General features: G+C 34.1%; 3 protein-coding genes across 4 annotated transcripts; 1 reads left to right on the top strand and 2 right to left on the bottom strand.

Annotated features, from left to right (window-relative positions):
* The first annotated feature begins 8,063 nt into the window (after positions 1–8,063).
* On the top strand, positions 8,064–11,408 carry LOC145586154 (heavy metal-associated isoprenylated plant protein 20-like). Of its 2 annotated transcripts, none has more exons than XM_081642900.1 (3): positions 8,064–8,297; positions 8,508–8,583; positions 9,095–11,408. In XM_081642900.1, the coding sequence occupies exons 1-3, from the start codon at positions 8,223–8,225 to the stop codon at positions 9,394–9,396; spliced, it is 453 nt and encodes a 150-aa protein (XP_081499026.1). In that variant the 5' UTR covers positions 8,064–8,222; the 3' UTR covers positions 9,397–11,408. The 2 variants fall into 2 exon arrangements, with proteins under 2 accessions (XP_081499026.1, XP_081499027.1); XM_081642901.1 differs by having other exon boundaries at positions 8,064–8,283.
* LOC145583797 (uncharacterized) lies at positions 10,279–20,001 on the bottom strand. Its single transcript, XM_081640771.1, has 2 exons — positions 19,604–20,001; positions 10,279–11,073 (listed from the first exon to the last, which is right to left on the bottom strand). The coding sequence occupies exons 1-2, from the start codon at positions 19,793–19,795 to the stop codon at positions 10,279–10,281; spliced, it is 987 nt and encodes a 328-aa protein (XP_081496897.1). The 5' UTR covers positions 19,796–20,001.
* Positions 14,089–18,939, bottom strand: LOC145586153 (putative disease resistance RPP13-like protein 1). The gene is made up of 2 exons (XM_081642899.1): positions 18,236–18,939; positions 14,089–17,548 (listed from the first exon to the last, which is right to left on the bottom strand). Exons 1-2 carry the CDS (start codon positions 18,587–18,589, stop codon positions 14,339–14,341), a joined length of 3,564 nt encoding a protein of 1,187 aa, XP_081499025.1. The 5' UTR covers positions 18,590–18,939; the 3' UTR covers positions 14,089–14,338.
* Positions 20,002–20,463: the final 462 nt, after the last annotated feature.

Below are 20,463 nucleotides of genomic sequence, written 5' to 3' on the forward strand. Positions count from 1 at the left end.
CTACGACTATTTACAAAGGAATCCAACTAGCTCTTCAATGTGGCATTCAGAACATTGATATTGAAAGTGATAACCTATTCAAATCAGGGCACATTCACAATTACTTGATTTCAGTTCAGTTCAGCTCCAATCAGTTTAGTTCAGCTCTTAATTTCCCTCTCTCATAAAATATTCATTTTAGCTCAGTTCAATTCCGTTCAGTTCAGTTCAGTAAATGTGAGCATGCCCTCGATAAAAAGGCATTTGGGTATTACATTGGCAGATCGCGCATATTATCGAAGACATTCTCTCCTTAGTTTTGCAATTGGAGGATATCCAGCACGTCTACCGATAATCAAATCGTGCAGCAGATTGGATAATGTGGGTCGTTTAGTACGTAATGGTATGGATATTGATGTTTGTAATAACTCTAGTTTGCAGCAGATAATAAACTCTAGTTTGTAACAATGGTCCGTTCTGATTTACTGAACTGAACTAAAGTGAAATGAATTAAACTAAATTGAATATTTTATGAAAGAAGAAAATTAGAAACTGTAATGCACAAAAAATAAGTTGAAGAAAACAGACCCTATCCTTAATAATATCATAGAAATTCCCATCGTTAGGAGTGTTTTCTAATGTTTATTTTTCTTAAAAACTAAAATTGCAAAGTGTAAGTCCAATATGTGAGTCGATGTCATTGACTAAAACTTGATCATATAGGATTAGTCACTAATCAAATCCACTTTAGTAGATTTTATGAATTCTATAATAATGTAGAAAATTTAATTGGGTTGTCGCTACTTAAGTTGTCAATTACTGTCTCGTCCTTGTCACAACACTTTTTACACTTTATACAGTGTCACTGTGTCAGTAATTCTTTTGCTTGTTTAAATTACTGTTATGCTATTAATTTATAACGTTACATAAAGCTCACAATTACAGTACTAGTTTGAATTTTTTTAATGCATTTACTACTTGGCATAAGTAAAATAGAAATTTAAAAAGAGTAAATTTAAAAACATAGCAGAAATAGGAATCGCAGGAGGAGATTGGTCCATTGCAAAACAAAAGACAGTCGTACGAATCAATACATTTGAAGGAGTACCTTAAAGTAAAATAAAAACTTGTATTTTTGGTTTTGCATCGACTGCCAAACAATTATAAAAAATCTCTCAAAAGCAAAATTTTTGAAGAAAATTTTATGTTAAGATGTGCATAGCACATGTTAAACACATATAATACACATGTGACATGTTTCATATTTAGATGTTCGTGTTTGTATTTAAATTTACGCTATAATCGTGTTCCACTTTTTAATCTGTTTGATTTATATTTTTAAATATAAATTTTGTTGAATTCATCTCAAGATATTAATTGTCAAGATAAAGGGCCTATTCTCATACGTTGAAATTCAGTTCAGTTCAGCTCAGTTCAACTCAGTTCAGTTCAGTTCAGCTCCTAATTTTCTTCTTTTATAAAATATTCATTTCAGTTCAGTTTAGTTTAGTTCAGTTCAGCTCAGCTAAGTTCAGTCAATGAGTGCAGGCCCAAACTCATTTTATAATATTATTCAACTCAGAAAGACAAGTTTAGATAAAACATACTTTCCTATTTTAATTAAAAATCTTAGATAGGAATTTAATAAATTAGCTTTTTGCTAAGAGTAATTTTTTCAAGGCAAATGGAGTACTTTGGTAAATGTTTTTTGACAAATGTTATTATTACTATTTATCAAAATCATTGGCGAATCTTGGCCAAAAATATTAGCGGGGCTGGGACTTGAATCTCTTTTACCTCTTGCTTAAAACTAATCACCATGTCCTAATATTTTAAAAGTGAAATTAATTCTTTAAATTCATAAACTAATTAATCTTAGAGGGAGAGAGAGGGGGGGGGGGGGGGGGGGGTCAGGCCTCAAATGACCCCGATAAAAGGTCCCCTCTAATCAAACTTGCGAGACTAGTAAATTTATGAAATAGAAGTGACAAAAGCTATTACTATGAGATGAAATCTTAAAAAAAAAAAAAAAAAAAAAAAATCATCTGCTAATCTTAAATCTTAATGAGAGGGGGAACATCGAACGTGTCATGAAGATTTGTGGGCCAAAGAAATAGACCGACAGAAAATAATATATGGAGTGATACTGAGAATTGAGTCCATTTTTTTTAATTTTTGGTTGGGCTTTCATTAATCAGAAATTATACAAATTAAGTCCTTTAGTAATTTGTAAACTTGTGTATGATACTAATTCAGGGTATGTATGATAAATGAGTAAAATCTGAGGGTGGGCCAATTTTAAACTCCAGCCTCATCCATTTCTAAGGAAGTGCATGTGGAATTGTGGATGTATGCTCTCATCTTAAGGCCGTATATCCATGACTCCCTTTGTTTCTTTCTCGGAACCTCTATGACACATGCGGGTACATAAAGATTTAAACGTTTGTTCTATTCAACTTATTTAAGCTCTAATAACTTTAATTAAGAAAAAATAAGTTCTGATAAAAGTTAATCATCTTTAAATTACAATTAAAATTAATTTTATTATGTTCAGTTGATTAGTAAACATCAGGTGAATAAAACACACACTTATACTTAAGAATAATACTTTTACTATTTAAAGAATTGAAATATGTAAGATGAATCATCGGACAACAAGTCATCTTATATAAATACGCTATTTTTGTGCATGTAATTTTTTTTTTAATAATTTCTCCATCACACTATATTTTAATTTATTAATGTGTAATATGTATCAGTTACTATGAAAAGTTCATATATAACTTAATATTTAAGGCAATTTCATATTGTATCTTAAAAATCTGAATTGACATGAAATCAAACAAAATGACTACTCACAATAATGTACTAAGGTCTGTTCACTTCAGATTATTTTCAGTTCGGTTCGGCTCAATTCAATTCTTAATTTCCTTCTCTCATGAAATATTCAGTTCAGTTCATTTCAGTTTAGTTCAGTTCAGCTTAGTTTTGTTTTAGTTCAATTCAGTTCAGTTCCAATAAGTTCAGTTCAATTCAGTTTTGTTCAGCTCAGTTCAGTTAATCAAGACAGACTCTAAGTACGTTAGAATGAACATAATACAAGTAATCCACTTACTACTATTAATAAATTACAGTATAATTAGATTAATAGAGCGTATGATTAACGTTAACTAATCTAATTCTTGCATGGATAATGGATCATAGGAAGGGTGTTAGAATAGATGACATAGGATTATAGGATAAAAGAAGCAACCACATGCTAAGTTTGCACTTAGCAAATAAACATTGGGCCGAAAGATTATGCACAAAATACTGAGAGTCGGCTTTTCGCTAATCAAGCCAAATTAATCATGACGTCAATTATTAATTGTCTTTAAGTTGGGCCTTCTGGTTTTCAATCCGCATTGCATTACAAAAATTAGTGGGTCCAATTATATTTAACCTAGGTGTTGTACCTATGATGGCCATACACGTGTTAAAATTATCAATTACTTTTCACTTTTTTTTTCTTTTAAAAAACTTTAGGGATTTTTTTATATTATTTATTTATTTATTTTTTTATTTTATTTTATTTTTTTTTTAAAAAAATTTTAATGGCTTTTGTTTTATCTTCTACATCATTTTTGGGTATGGCCTTGGGTCGAATAAAGATGTCCCATGGTAAGGTAGCAAACTAGCTAGTGGCTTGGTAAGATTATGACCCTCTACTATACGAAGTAGTTATTATTATGAACGTTGTTGTTATCAGTAGAAGTGGTTATTGGACAGGGTAGCCCAATGATAATAGGGTCAGGGTCAAGCTTATAGAGCTTTTAATGGATAGGGCTATTAATGGACAGGACCCTTATTGGGTAGGGTCATTATAGGGCCAACATGTTTTTCCAATTTAGTTGATAAAGAAAATACATAATGTAAAAATAATTATATTGATTAATTTGTATTCATATGTATTTAATAATGGCTTTGTCCAATATTTATTTTAATTGATATTTTATAGGCCCACCCATTATCGACCCGCGACCCGCATTGGCCCGACCCTATATTGACCCTATAAAATGTGACCCTCTTTGACCCTGACCCGCAACCGACCCGCACCGACCCTGACCCGCCCCGCCCAATAACCAGGTCTAGTTATCAGTTATCTAATGCTACACACAGTTACTCATTAGAATTACGTACGATTTGTATTAGTTATTTGTTACTCATACTGTGGCTAGGTGTAAAGATGGAACTAGGTCGGGCCAACCCGCCCCGAAACCCGACATGGAAAAAGCATGGCATGAACACGAAAAAATGCACGGTATAGCACGGGTACTGGGCGTGTGGGCCGTGAGCCACCTTTATTTGAGAGAAGCACGATAAGGCACAACACGACTAGGCTCAACATGACAAAGCACACTAAAATCAATGTAATTTTGCTTAGGCACGCAAGCACGACACGACCCCGTAGGATGACATGTGGGCCTGGGTCGTGCACGAGCCAATATTTTGAAAAACTTCGGCCCTGCACGACACGACATGAAACTCGTGGGCCGAGCCATGGGCTGGGCCTAACTAACCCTGAAGCACATGGGCCTGGCAGTCTGGCATGAGGCACGATCCGGCACGACCCAGAGCCATCTTTAGCTAGGTGGGATACTAATACGTATGAGGAATGAATTTGTATGAACTCCTTTCCCTAAAATCTCCAAATTTTGACAGAACTTAATTTAATATAATTTACCGCTTGACTTTCATAAAAAAGAAAGTTGGTAATTATTTTGTACTACTGTAGTAGTTAGTAGCTACTTCATTGTATAGAATGCCTAATATTGACAAATTGACACAATTTTTTTTTTTTTTTTGAATGTTTGATAAATAGGTAGTATTTGTAAAGTAAATCAGTGAAAAACAAGATTTACATCACCCATATTTTAGTTGTTTCATTCAGATTTCATATTTTTACCAATTTATAATTATAACATTGAAACTATTTTGTTTTTCAAAATATAAATATTGAGATGAATCCAACTACTCTACATATTTTATTATACTCCGCATATAGTAGTTATAAAAAAAATAGTTAAAAATGAAGTGAATAAAATAGAGGAAGTACTAGCATTAAAAAAAGTAAACCAACTTAAAAATAAAAATACTCAGCATTGTAAAAATGTTATAAATAGAACACAAGGCCCACCAAAATCTCTCTGTGAGTTACCAAGCATTAAGGCCCAATGGTTAAGCCATAAACCCAATCCTAGTAATTGTTCTTCTTCCTTTTCTAAGTCCTTTTGTCTTAAAATGATTGAATTAGTGATAATTAAGTATGGACCATGGTAAACCCATATTCTATTTTTTATTTGTGATGGAGAAAATCATGTTAAATGTTAAGACCATATGAAATTAAGAAATGAATATTAATAAGACAATATGTAACGAATATGGACAATATATATAAAGAGGAGGAGTGCTCGGTCCACAAACAAGACCTAATGAGGTTTCATACTAAAATCAATTGATAATAGTAAGAGTAGATAAATTGTGTTCTATTGTTTGTTTGTGATATAAGAATCATATAGTTCATCATATTATGCTCCAATTAGATGATAATGTCCCAAATTTCTCATTGAACTATATTGGTAGTTTGGTACTATACATTTTGTTAGAAAGTGAATTAGAAGATGTTCCAATTAATATTTAGGTTTACCCTACTTTCAGATAATTAATAGAGAATTTCACCATTGATTTGATATGTCTAGTGTCATAAATTTTTATATTCAAGCAATCAAGTAGATGGTGGTCAAGCTTTAAATAGCACGTACCATTTATTTGGGGGTTAAGGGAGCACTTTCATGTGATAATTAGTACCTCTTCAACGTGATGAACCACCACCTCTTGTGGTAGTCTTTAGATTCTTCCAAATTGTTCAAGCTCATATGGGATCGGCTATAATCTTAGAGGTGTCAAGTACTAACCCAATTCAAAATATCCTGACCTAATCTGAAGTGACTTGATCCAAGATTTGATAAACGTGAAGATAAAAAATAATCTATCAGATTCAAAAAGACGGCTAGACCTTATTAGAAGCTAACCATTGTCTTTAATTGGCACCTATACAACAACATACACATTGTTGATTGATTTACAAAACTATTCTTTTTAATAATTGAAGATATCGGCAATAATGAGATTGATGACTATAGTGATTTGCATCCATGTCTTGTCATAATTAACATACGTATCAGGGGCTAACCTAATTGACTTATCTTTCTAATGTGCATGCATGATGAATTAATATATACTTATGAAATATAATAATATTATATTATATGTACAATAGTATGGGTATTTACATATAGCATGTCAGACTTGACTCACTCGATAAAACTTCCTACCTCAAAATTCATATGCGCGATGAAAAAGATTAAACTAGAGTCTTTACATAGAACAACCAATGTGCATGTCATATGAGCTTTGTAACGCGTACGAATACAAGTATGTCTATACCGTATCTATGTACAACGGTGTATGTAAATCTTTGGATTTTGAAGATTATAAAAGGCGTGTGTATAATTTTCCATGACCATTTATTAGTTGATGGATATGGACATGTTCACATGCTCACATTTATGATAATTACAAGTATTATTTTAGGATAGCATACTAATAATACTATAATAGTATTATGACTATTATCCACATTAAAAGATCATGAAAAGTTTTTGTGGCAATTTAACGCCGAACACATGATAATGTTCCAAAGTACCTCTATCTGTCAAATCTTAGGCTTCTTAGCTAAGTAAACCATTAATGCATGTGATCAACTAGTACACTTGTACAGTAGTTCTCATAAAATTGTGTATAGTATGCGATAAATGCTTCAATGCACAAGTACTTTGAGATTCACTTGCCTATATCCATTTATACGCACATTAATTTATGCAAGTGAAAAAGTAGAGTTGCAAAATGGATGAATGAGAGTGGATTCCAACTTAATAGAAAAAAAGATTTTTAAAAAGACAATATAAGTTACTACATGACATTGTAGTTTAAATTAATTAATCAGATCCCACATGATAAGTTGATAACTAATCGAATTCTATATTTTACCACAAGTGAATTTGGTTACATGTACATAACTACATTCGTACGTGCTTTTGGTTAGTTTAAGCCCTTCCTTTAGCTGGACTTATTTTACAAAATCTCATCACTTTAGTTCCAACTTTATTTAGGTATCCTAATTTTTCTCGAGGTTTTAATGTTACAACAACTAACAAAATTTCCTTGCATCATTTAGCAATTTGGTCACACATGCTATTGACTCATCTAACAATTTGCTCATTTAATCTTTAGCAACTTGGTTACACATGCTATTGACTCTTAACAACTTTGCTCATTTATAGCTAACAAAATTTCCATGCATCATTTAGCAATTTGCTCATTTAATACTTAGCTTCAAGTACTAACTCAAACATAGCTAACTTGGATGATCAAAACTACCAATGATCATAAGGATGCCATGTTCTTTAAAGCTTCGTCGAAACCCAATAAATCAGAGTCATACATAACAATAATCTAGCAGAGGATATAGACTACATGTACATGTATACTAGTATATTATTAGTCAGCTTGAGATCAGAATGACTGAAGCTAACTTCAGCTGATCGCGATGATGACTGTCTCAATCTATAGATTCTGATCTCTTAAGAGTGTTCTGACTAAGATCAAAATAAGTAAGCGTTTTCTAGTCTCTTCATCAGATTCTGTTCTGATCTGTTATGACTACATCACTTAACTTTTGTAACATTCTCAATACTTTTTGACATTTTCATTGGCATATTAGTTAGTTGAATCATACACATGTATATTATCGATTTTAGCTGTCAAAAATACTACAATTATACTTGTGTTCTATAATAATAGACGTCGAATTATGCAACTTACCATAAGATTTTATAATGGGACCATGGATATCAACTTATTCCAAACCCTCCATACATGGTTGCTTAGCTTTACTTTCCAAAAAGAAGAATAATTCTTTTGAGACCACAACTTGCTTTTTTCTACCATCTTTAGCCCACCCAAAAATTAGCTTTTTTAAGGGCTTATTATGCATTTATACTAGGCTGCTAGTTAGATCACATCCAAAAAACAAGTCAAAACAGAATTACAACTTGCAAACTACTTGCTAGTTTTCTGATTGTATTTTTCTCTGTATCTGCATTGACATCAGTAAGAGAAGCGCGATAGATTGAAAGAAAGACATGGGGTTCTTGAATCATATCTTGGACTTTTTCGATGCTTCGATCCCTAGGCATAAGAAACGTAAGCCAATGCAGGTGACCTTTCTCATTTTTTTTTTTTGTACAATGTTCATAATTTTATGATCTCTTGTTCATGTTTTTGTTTAGTCCCTCTATTCTTTTATTTCTTTACTTGGTTTGAAGTAATTATTTTGATGTCTAAGGACTAGAGTTGTATATGAATCATATAATGAGAACCGCGAAAATTGTACTAACTAAGCGTAGTCTCCATTTATGTGACAACAGACTGTTGAGATCAAGGTGAAAATGGACTGCGATGGTTGTGAAAGAAGAGTCAGAAACTCTGTTATTCATATCAAAGGTAAATACATTTAATATGTTCTAATTTTATTTACCACTTGGTTTGTGAATTTATATTTGTAAGAAAACTACAAATGTACATACACTAAACATTCCCTAATTTCACTAATTTGATCACTTGCATACACTAATTCTCTCATGTATCAAAAGATATCAGAAAATTTGTCATAATTTGTCTTAAAGAGTTGCTAAATTAAAAAGTAATTTTTGAGACTTTTTATTAGAAAGTTATAAATATCTTAATTTTAAGCATGTAGTATGTATAAATCCTAAAACATAGTAATGAACGTGTTAAGGACTAGAGTTGTACACTTTTTGACCAATTTACTATTAATAATAAATATGCGTGTTGAAGAGTGTAGTTGGCTTAATTGATTGTATCATTTCCTTTGTGCATTCTAAGTTGTGACATCGAATATTTAAAGTGCTTTTAGAGATCGAGCTTTGTTATACTTTACATTGCCAAAATATCAAATTTACTAATATGTCCGCGTATGCTTATATATATATAGGAGTGAAATCCGTGGATGTGAACCGGAAGCTGAGCAAAGTAACAGTAACCGGAAACGTAGAGCCGAATAGGGTGTTAAACAAAGTGAAGAGAACAGGAAAGCGAGCCGAGTTTTGGCCATATGTCCCATACACTATGGTAGCATACCCTTATGCAGCTCAAGCTTATGACAAGAAAGCACCTTCTGGCTATGTTAAGAATGCACCTCAAGCATATGCTGGTAATAATAATGATGGTCCTCATGAGAAATACACTCAATTATTTAGTGATGATAACCCTAATGCTTCTTGTTCCATCATGTAACATAAATCTATCAATTAATCATTTGAGTTGGGTTACTTAGTAAGATTTTGACACTTTAGATGAAAGAAGTTTTATATGAGTTTCATCTAATAAAGAATGTTTTGTTTTAGCAAATTATGTACACCCTTGATGTCAAATCATTAAATGTGTTTTGTTATCAACAGTTTATGAATTTTTTTTCATAGGTAGTACAGGTTTTTGATTAATCTTGAATATAAAATAAATAAGAATAGTTTTATTAGGTAAAATTGATTGAACAATGAAATGTAGTGTTGGCATACTTTTCCATGTTATGGAAAATGTACTCGTATAAACGGTAATGAAGAATTTATATATATTGTTTTAAAGAGTTTTAAGTGTTTGTCTACGTCATTTAATAAATTGACTCATGGTATATGTATAACAATCATATTAAATTGAGTGAATTAACTTTGGACATACGAGTACCACCAAAAAATAAGAGTAACATTACAAATAAAGAAAAATCCACCATGTAATTAAGAATCAAATATCATTGATATATTCCTCATTATTTTCTATCAAATTATATGAATCAAAAAATTGATAAATTAATCTCTCAAGCACACAAGTAGTGGTCACTTGCTTTGTTTGTACATCAAATTCAATCTTTTTTACTTCCAAAAAAAAAAAAAAAAAAAAAAAAAAAAATCAACCGGACCACATTGCTTCATCCCTCAAATCTCAATTTTTTCCAAGTTAGTCCAACATTTTCCTGAAAAAAAAAAATCAGAATAAAAAATTAAGAAACAAAAATCAAAATCTATAAAAAAAAAATATGAAAAAAAATAAATTAAGATCAGTAATATTTTCCTAATTAATTAATTACATACCAATTGCTGTAATTAGCTCTTAATAACCCCATCAAATTATGCAAAGAAACAATTTAGGAGCAGGAAATGCAAGTCCTGCAAATAAAATTAAGCAAAAAGTAACCAAATTATTAGAACACCAAATCTTAGGCTTCCATTTAATCTCAACACTTGAGCTTTTCTTAATCTTATAGTTGATGTTACAAAAACTCATCTCCTTAGCCAAATCAAAGCTAGCCCCTTTCATCCTCAGCTCTTGAACCGCCCGGCCGAGCGCCCGGCTATCTGTTTTTTCCCTCCTCAACCTCTCAGTCACCTTCCAATACCTCCACAATTTCACTTGCACCAAGACCGCTATTGCCACCGAGGTTGCCGCCCCAAGAAAGGACGGCACCCACCATTTCTGACACCGGGTTAAACCCGAATGAGCCCCTTGGATAGACGATGAGCAGGAGGAGGTGAAGAGGAGGGTTGTCACAAAGGCATGGAAAACAAGAAAGGAGAGACAAAGGTGGAAGATCTCACGGCGGAGATTGTCTAATTTGGATTCGTTAACATCGATTCGACGAGCGAAGAGGTGTTCTTCTCTTTGCCAGAGTTTAAGGAGGAGTAAATGGCCTGGACTTTTTGAGATTTCCATCATTGGGTGTTGTTGAATCATGATTGCTGTTTTCAGGTTTTGATCTTGGTTTACTGGGATTTCTACTATGTGGGTGTCATTTGACTCTCCCATTTTATTACTCGAGTTTGAAGAACAAAAAGGATCGGAGGGAGTATTATACAATAAAGATTCCGAAAAAGGAACTGAATTTGGAATTGGAACAAATTGTTGATGAATTTCAGATAATTATTGAAGAAAAAAGGAAATAAATTACAGAAATGGGAAATAGTTTAGATTGAGAAGAGTGAGGAAGAGAAAGTTTAAGGGAGAAGAGAATGGAAAGTAAGAGAAACAGGGGAGATTACCTGATATTTGAAATGGGGGAGATAACGGATAGAATTTGTTAACGGTCACATTTTATGAGAGTTGTGACAACGGTCATATTTTTTTCCCGCTGTGTAACCGCTATGCGAATGAATTATGAAGCACATAGGCTTTTACTTTCTTGTATGTTTCATTTTATACATTTTAATCAATTTTTCTGTAACATGAAATTTGTTTAATGGATATTCACAATGGTATTTGTGGCATTGTTTTTTTAAGTTTAAGATCGCAAATCTTACCAATTAAAATACAGATTTAAAAGATATAGTGGCGGAGCCAGCGAGGGACATGTACACCTGTCTCTACAATTAAAAGAAATAAAGAACATACGCTCTTCCTTTCTTATATGTTTCATTTTTTTTTTATTTTTTATTAAATAAAAATTGCCACATTTACGCATTTTTAATCGTATGATTTTATCATTGATTTTAATTTTTTTTTTTTTTTTTTTTTTTTTTTTTTTTTTTTGGTCAAATTATGGGTAGTTACTCTTTATACTGCTCCCATATTCTTAACCACCAATTCAATTTAACATCTTGTGAAAGGTCAAGGAGAAAAACTAAGCCAATCCCTTGAAGTAAATTCCGAAAAATATCACTTGGGAGCTCATCATAATTTTGCACGTCTTCATTGTTGAACAAGTTATTAAAATAATTACCAGTGTTTGCTTGGACCTCATCCTTGCTATATATGCAACCATTCTCCATTAACCTGAGAATTAATTGCTGAAATTTTGTTCCTCCAATGCTATATGTACTTAATTGAAAGTAGGTGGTATTTCTATCACCATCTCTAATCCTTTTAACCTGAGATTTATAGTTAAAGTTTTGATTCAACAAAAAATCACGAGCCTTTACCAAAGCTAAAGTATATTGCACCTCGTATATTTAGAAGTTATAATTGAGGTTGTACATGCAGCTTGCTATTGTGAAGTTTATAGCCTTAATTTAAATTAACAATGTGATTAACCAAAACTACAATAGCTTATGATCTATTGTGGATGCTCTAATCCTATTGCCCCATATTATTGGCTACAACCCAAATTGTTGCAAATTTCAAGATAATAAAGGTGGAGGAAATGAGTGTGCACCATCTTTGGAGAAAAGTTAGAAAAAAACAAATACTAAAACAAGTTGTTGTTGTTGTTGTTATTATTCTTATTATTATTCTTATTATTCTTCTTCTTCTTCTTCTTATTATTAGGAAATTTTGCATTAAATCATCTTTTATAACCCTTTAATTGCAGGAAACCACCTTATAAAATTTTTTTCGCAAAAACACACCTTAATCGTAAAATTTTTTGCAATCACACACCTTTTCCTGGAAAATACCCATTGACCTTGTATTCCGGGGTTGACTCGACCACGTGCCTCGCACGTGACACCCTAAAACCACTAACCCTCCCTTTTCCGGCGGCCAACCAAATTCCCCACCCCACTGCCGGCGAAGGCGACCACCTCCCTACCGTAGCGACGGTGTTCTTGCTCCCTTCCCTTTCCCCCAACCCACGAATTCTCTCTCCTCCTGTTCCATCTAACCACCATCACTTCCTTCACTCTCACCACCCGAACCCAAGATCCACCACCACCACTACCCACTTTCCTTAAGCGCCGCCCACAAATTCTCTCTCTTCCTCTTCCTCCTAAAGCGTCGTCGTTCGATTTATTGCCCAGACCCAAACTCCGTTGTTCGTCAACCGCCATGGATGTTGCACTTCACGAAGGTACGAGAATTGGGTTTAGGGCTTGAGGGTTGGGTTTAAGGACGGGAATTGGGAAAGGGAGGGGATGAGGTCGTCGGCGACGAAGGAGGGAGGTGGTCGCCGGCCACTGGAAGTGGGTGGCTGGGGAAAAGGGAGGGTTAGCGGTTTTAGGGCGTCTCATGGTCGAGTCAACCCCTGAAAACCAAGTCAATGGGTATTTTCCGGGAAAAGGTGTGTGATTGCAAAAAAATTTACAATTAAGGTGTGTTTTTGCGAAATTTTTTTTATAAGGTGGTTTCTTGCAATTAAAGTATTATAAAAGGTGGTTTAATGTAAAATTTCCTTATTATTATTATTATTATTATTATTATTATTATTATTATTATTATTATTATTATTGAATGTGATATAATCTTCTTCTTCTTCTTCTTTTTTTATTTATTTATTTATTTATTTTTTTTATTTTTTTTTTGGGAATGTCCTATAATTAATTTAAACCAACTTAATAAGACTAATTTGGATTGAAGGGAGTAATATACTTTGTATAATTTTATATAAAAAAGAACTAGTAAATATTAGAGAGGAGTATATAATAGTGCAAAAGTCAAAGTCTAGAAATATTAAGAGCAATGACAAATAGTACCAAGGAATTAATGACTATAACAATCTCGGTTGTTTTTTTTTTTTGGTGTTTAGAGAGCCATAAGGGCGGGGGTGAGAATGAAGTTCTAACCACTTGAGATATCCCTCATACTCACAATATTTGTTGGTAGTTTGGTACTAAATCAATAAATTGTGTTTAGATAGTACCATCTTGTACCAAAATACTTCATCATAAGTATAAACAAGAATTTTTTGTTTGTTCGTATCAATATAGTACTTAAATTATACTTCCCCTTTTTTTTTAGTTGACACTTTTCTCTTATCACGTTTGCCAACGCATGTTTTTAACGATTAATATATCTAATTATCAACATTGTAAAATTATAAAAAGTAAATATTAATAAAATATACATTGAAACGATTCAAACAAAATTTCACATGAATATGTTTTATCGTATCTATAAACCATAAGAACGAGTCAAAGCATGTTGTGTGAATAGTGTAAAAGTCAAACGGTGCCAACTAAAAAAAAACAGAGGAAGTACTATATAATCACAGCTTAATGCTGAGTATAAGCTAATTTTATTATATTATTTTCCAATTATTATAGGTATAGAGTTTCTCTTAGAAACATTTCAGGTTAAATGCATACACTATTGAAGCTAGTGAACATACATTTGCCAAATCTTGATACGTTTTAAGGTTTCATGACCTTGTTCCAATAAAACATACTCGTACCAAATGTCTTTTCACAACTACAACCTTAGCTGAAAGTTTAACTCCCTAAAACTCTACTCCGTAATTTAAGTTAAACAGCGGAGATTACTCAGTATACAGTTTCTTCTCGAGTTTGAAGTGTTGATGGGGGTCATGGCTACTATATACTCTAAATCTATCAGGAAACTGTATGCTTCCTTGGCTAAACAGAGGACATTTCTCAATGTCAACCTTAATAAGGTTGGGGAGGCTATGGTATGACAAAGATTTCAAATTTGGAAAGCCGCCGATGATTAAGACCTCCAAGGAAGAGGGGAGATCAAACTTCGAACCTGGGACCGACTCTACTGAATCTATGCCGCTTCCCATGTCCACGAGTTCAAGATATATTAGAGAAGTAAGGAGGTGAAGTCCCCACTCTTCAGCTGGCTGCTCTATATTGACATCTCTGATCACTAGCCTGACAAGAGTTAGGGGCAAACAGCCTACAGTGCTCAGAGATGAACACCTTTCAATATGAAGTTGTTGAAGACAAGTGAATCGGTTGGTTAACATGGATAGCTGCTTCGAAGAGTTGTCATCGTAGATTATAAGCTTTATTATACTCGATGGACAACTATGTTCCAAGAGCATAGTCAGGTCTTTGCAGCCTCTTAAGTCGACACAAGTGAGGTTGTCTAAATCGCCATAGGCATTGTGACTCAAGGTTGGACAGTCCACCAAACTTAAGCGTTTATTTAGATAATAACTGTCGCATTTGTCACCGGAGTTATGAACATGAAGACGGTTAATTCCTGGTACCCAAAAGCCCTGAATCCCTGTAAATCGTGAAACACTTGTGAGCGCTATCCCGTTTGCACAGCATACGACATTTTCACTACTAGATAACTCTTCACATCCATCTATCTCCAATTCCTGGAGCAAAGGCAAGCTTGGAAGTGAGATTCTCAGCTTATGGCAGCGAATAACATTCAGTATTTTTAGAGATGGAAGACAGGAAGGAAAATTACCCCGCAACAATGGACACTGTAATATTTTAAGGTTTGCAAGATGGGGAAATGCCTTGCTATTGTCAATTGATGGATGCGACCACTCCTCCCAAGACTTCATATGATAAAAATGTAAAATTTTTAATGCAGGAAATGGATTTGAACAACCAATACCATAAAATTCAGGACCTACAGTTTTAACGCCATCCATCCCTACTACCCAAAGCTTCTTCAATGACGGAAGACTCCCTAGTGGTGGTAAGCAATCACATATTTTACAGTCCTTCAGTTCTATGACAGCCATCTGAGTGAAAGAGGGATTCCCTAACCAAGCAGGGAACACCAAGGCCTTGTACCCTTCCAACTGTAATGTTGTGATTGATTTCTGAGGTTGCAATTGGTCAAGTACGTCTCTTTCAATGTTCTGACCAACTGCACAAGTAGAAGTTCCCCAAAACAATCTCAACACTTCAAGACTCGATTTTTCATACAGCTTGGCTTCTTCTGCATCTTCACTCCTGACCACATTTTGGAGGCCAAAGATATCCAGTGAGCCCCTGAGACTTTTCAAGTTCTTCAACTCGCTGATCCTGAACCCAGACGTTGGTGTCAAGAAGAATCTTTTCAATGTCCGCAGGTTTGTTAATCTCCCAATCCCCAGGGGCATTTCCATCAAAGTACTACCTTCATCAATGTCCAGGTGACGAAGATCAGTTAGGTGTGCCATGTTAGTGACTAACTTCCTGAGAGATTTACAGCCTCTCAATAGCAGTGTCTGGAGATTGTAAAGTTTGCTGGTTGATTCCGGCAACTCCATAAGTTTTTTATTGAATGAGAGGTCAAGAAATCGTAAGAGCTTCAGATCACCGATGCAATTTGGCAACTCTGTGATTCCCATGCAAGCCACAGACAGCAAGCGTAAGTAATGAAATCGTTGGAAGCTGGAATCTGGCATTTTTATTGTAGGAATATCAAACCAACTGCCAAAAAAAGCAAATGTTCGCAATTGGCCAATTTTCTCTCGAGTCCAGTGTTGGTATTTTATGACTTCTTTAGTGCAGGAGAAATAACGAATTCTTGAAGAAATATTCTTGACATACATATTAGAAACAACATCACCTACAGCCCATTGAGCCAAGTCATGGATGAGGTCATGCATAATGAAACACTCTTTGAAGCGCGTTTCTAAATTTGGACGACTTGGTTCCATTAATGATCTTTGTACCAAATCAAGGAAATAACTATGACCTTTGTCCTCCATGCTTTCCTCCGCATCCTCATGCAGCAAACCTTCAGCCATCCACATCAAAACAACATCCTTCTCTACGTATCTATGATCTTTAGGAAATATCGAGCAGTAAGCAAATATGCGTTTCAAATGCTGTGGAAGATGATGATAACTCAACCTTAGAGATGGCAACACACCACTTTCCTCACTCCATACGTTGCTCTTTAATATCTTTGACCACTTGCTCTTATCTTTTTTTCTTAGAAGACCTCCTAGAGATTTAGCAGCCAAAGGCAATCCTTTGAACAACTTCACAACTTCATCCCGCATCTCAATCAGGTTGTCATCTACAAGTGCATGCTGCTGAAACAGAAGCCAACAATCATCGTCTGAGAGACCCTTTAAGTAAATGATTGGGCTTTGAGTTGGTCTTTTAAGCATGTTCTTTGCTACCCTCTCTAATCTTGTTGTGACTAAGACTCTGCTTCCCTTTGCCGCTGTTTGAAATGGGGTCTGAAGTTTGTCCCAAGGATCATATTCATCACTCCAAACATCATCAAGAACAATCAAGAATCTTTTATCTGCTAGCAGATTCTTCAACTTTACATGTGCCTCGTTAAGATCAATGAAATTATGTGTATTAGTACTATCTGAATTGATTATTGTTGTCGTTATCTGTTTGACGTCAAACACATCTGATACGCACACCCATGCTTTAAAATTGAAGTGATTCTTAACCTGCTCATCATTGTAAACACATTGAGCAAGGGTGGTCTTTCCAATGCCTCCTTTTCCGACAACAGGAACTACAATGTAGTTCTCCCAACATGGGTCATCCTCTAATAACCGCCGGATTATCTCATCTTTCTCATCACCTCTTCCATACACTTGTGGCTCGCGTACTAAAGATGTTGAGTCTGTTGATATCTGCCCTCGCTGCTCTTCTCTCGACTGTGTCTGGGGTGAGAGACCTAAACTTCCTGACTGGGTCAGAATATCTTGCAGGCGGCTGCTAATCTGTTCAATGGTATCTGAATAATTTGCACTCTTTAATTTTGAAGCTTTAGAAGAACTGGCTAGAAAGCTTGGTACCTGAACCTGACATAGGAAATTAGTTCCGCCAAAAAGTTAATTAAGGTAATAGAGTATATGATTATTATTGTGTTTGTTCAAAAAAAAAAAAAAGTACATGATTATTGTGTAGTTAATCTATTACTTTATACTAAAGCAGAATATTACTCTGCTTTATCATTTTTTTTTAAAGATCTTTACATAATTATCAATTTTCCTAAGAGCATTTTTATCTAACTATTTATTGTTATGCACATTTTTCTACCCACTTGATATAAATTAATCTACATTTATTTATTAATTTATGGATTTATAAATTGATTTACATTTATGTATTTAAAATAATCAATTACTACTCCCTCCGTCCTTAAATTACATTCCTCTTTCTAGCATTAATTCCTCACATAATAGAGAGAAAAAGGAATGTAATTTAGGGACGGAGGGAGTACTTCGTATTAGTTTTAAAACCCAAGCATGGCTCGGTCATTATCTAAACAATCTAGTTACATATATTCTGTAAATCAAATATGTTTTGCATTTATACAGGAGGATTTAGTACCAACGAAAACAAGACACGGAAGTATTAAATTTTGCATTTTTGTTCAAGATCTGTTAGTTGCGACTTTGAGCTCTGAATTTTTTTCCAATATTAACTAGACAAGTAATTGTGTACATCATACTGAGATAGAAAAAGATGTGGATTGTACAAGGTACCTTACAGAAGGGTGAACAACCAAATCTCGAGTCATGTTCCTGTAAAGCATCATTCCCCAACTCGTGAATTCGAGTTTCAGTTACAAACTCATCTAAGACGTCTTCCAAGTCGAAGGCCAAGTCTTGGAGATCCTGAAGCCAAACTTTCACAGCATTGCTGTGGAGTTGTTGTTGCTCAGCATCACTTAGCACTGCTTCTATCAATCTCAGATCTTGCTGCCATCTTCCGATGCTTTTGTGTTGTCTTTGCTTCGTTTTTTTCAGATAAGGGCTTATCCCAGCAGAAGCCAGGTTAGCCAGCTTCTCAAAGAGTACCTGAATAAACGCTGAGAGAAATATCTCACCGATTGCCATTTTCACTCAAACCTCACTGATTGATTTACTGATAAATTAGGAGTAGGAGAAATATTAGCAGTTCAGTAGCAAAATAAGGACATTATAACTTTACTTTCCCTTATCTACAAACCTTATCTACAATCCTTAATCTACAACCATTAATAAAAAGAGCAGGCCCCAGTTCATCTCCTAGATAAACCGGGCTTATTTACGTAAATAGCTCATGACAGACAATTTTGCAAAGTTACTACCACAGAACAACGTTAGACCAAAAGCCCTTTAACCATAGTGGTCCTACCCGTTATTGTCTTCGCAATCAGTGAAATTCATTGAATTTAACTGTTATTCACCATTGTACTCCGTATTACTTATCGGAACTTCAATCTCAAGCCTTCTTGCTGCTTGAAATCGTATGCAGATCACATCCGGTATTATTTCTTTGATCACTTGAAAATTGAAAAATTGGCGTTACAACGAGCAATATTCCTGATTGAATAACCCAAATGCAATTGATGAATAATTACCCTCACAGCAAAACCCAATTGAAGCACTCTAACAAATTACCCAAATCAGAAGCAATAGTGCTACTGTAGCTTATCTACAGTTATCTCTTACTTCTCCTTCACTTTCTCTTTTATATTTTTTTTTAATCTTAGCCATCTTGAAGCTGTTGTTGATCATGCTCAATTCTTAAGGTTTGTAGACCTAACCTAACTATTATGTGCAACAAAAAAATATTTTATGCCTTACAATAATACCCTTTTGCACATAATAAAAAAACGGAGAAAATTGGTTTGATTGTATTGCATTCTTTCGTGGTGATTAAAGTCATAGTGTATTTTAATATTTTGGATTGTTGTTTGATTTCTTCAATTACTTCTGAAATCCCAAGGTTTGTTCTTGGTTTCCTTATTTCAGCCTTGGAAAACAATGTTCTTGCGTTACTTGGATTATGGCCGAAAGAAGCAAAGATCTTCTTCTTAGGTTTAAATAATGCCGGGAAAACCACCTTGCTTCATATGTTAACGTCTAAATTGGATTGTTAACATCGATTCGACGGGCGAAGAGGTGTTCTTCTCTTTGCCAGAGTTTAAGGAGGAGTAAATGGCCTGGACTTTTTGAGATTTCCATCATTGGGTGTTGTTGAATCATGATTGCTGTTTTCAGGTTTTGATCTTGGTTTACTGGGATTTCTACTACGTGGGTGTCTTTTGATTCTCCCATTTTATTACTTGGGTTTAAAGAACAAAAAGGATCGGAAGGAGTACTATACTGTAATGTTGCCGAAAAAGGAAGTGAAGTTTGAACAAATTGTTGATGGCTTTCAGATAATTATTGAAGAAAAAAAGTATATTTATTACAGAAATGTAAAATAATTTAGATTGAGAAGAGAGAGAGAGAGAAAGTTGAGAGAAGAGGATGGAAAGTAAGAAAAATGGGCACACAGGCTCACTTTCTTATACAAACATATTACAATTTTTTTGCGAGTAACATGAAATTTGTTGAATAAAGATATTCACATGAAGTTTGTTGAGTAACATGAAATTTGGGTTGTAAATCTAACCAATTAAAATAATTTTTTTTAAAAAAAATAGTGACATAGGCAGCGAGGGACATGACAACAAAACTCGAAACCCATTCCCCAAATCGTTTAGTTTTTTGAAATTGATTGGTCACATTTACAAGTTATTTGATAAATTTAATTGTTTAGTTTATTTTTTTTGTTGCCAAATTATGAATAGTCTATCCCTTGAGTTATCTTAGATTTGTCACTACTAGAGGTGGTTATTGGACAGGGTAGCCCAATGATATTAGGGTCAGGGCCAAGCTTATAGGGCTTTTAATGGACAGGGTTATTAATGGACAGGGCCCTTTTTGGGTAGGATCAATAT

This window comes from Chenopodium album, chromosome 16, assembly GCF_948465745.1.
Source record: "Chenopodium album chromosome 16, dcCheAlbu1.1, whole genome shotgun sequence".
NCBI lineage: Eukaryota > Viridiplantae > Streptophyta > Magnoliopsida > Caryophyllales > Amaranthaceae > Chenopodium > Chenopodium album.

Coding starts and splice junctions, on each gene's coding strand:
- LOC145586154 (XM_081642900.1), top strand. CDS start 8,223: ATGGGGTTCTTGAATCATATCTTGGACTTTTTCGATGCTTCGATCCCT. Junction 8,298..8,507: donor AGAAACGTAAGCCAATGCAG/GTGACCTTTCTC, acceptor ATGTGACAACAG/ACTGTTGAGATCAAGGTGAA. Junction 8,584..9,094: donor CTCTGTTATTCATATCAAAG/GTAAATACATTT, acceptor ATATATATATAG/GAGTGAAATCCGTGGATGTG.
- LOC145586153 (XM_081642899.1), bottom strand. CDS start 18,589: ATGGCAATCGGTGAGATATTTCTCTCAGCGTTTATTCAGGTACTCTTT. Junction 17,549..18,235: donor GTTGTTCACCCTTCTGTAAG/GTACCTTGTACA, acceptor TTCCTATGTCAG/GTTCAGGTACCAAGCTTTCT.
- LOC145583797 (XM_081640771.1), bottom strand. CDS start 19,795: ATGGGAGAATCAAAAGACACCCACGTAGTAGAAATCCCAGTAAACCAA. Junction 11,074..19,603: donor TCGATGTTAACAATCCAATT/TAGACGTTAACA, acceptor TTTCTTCAATAA/TTATCTGAAATTCATCAACA.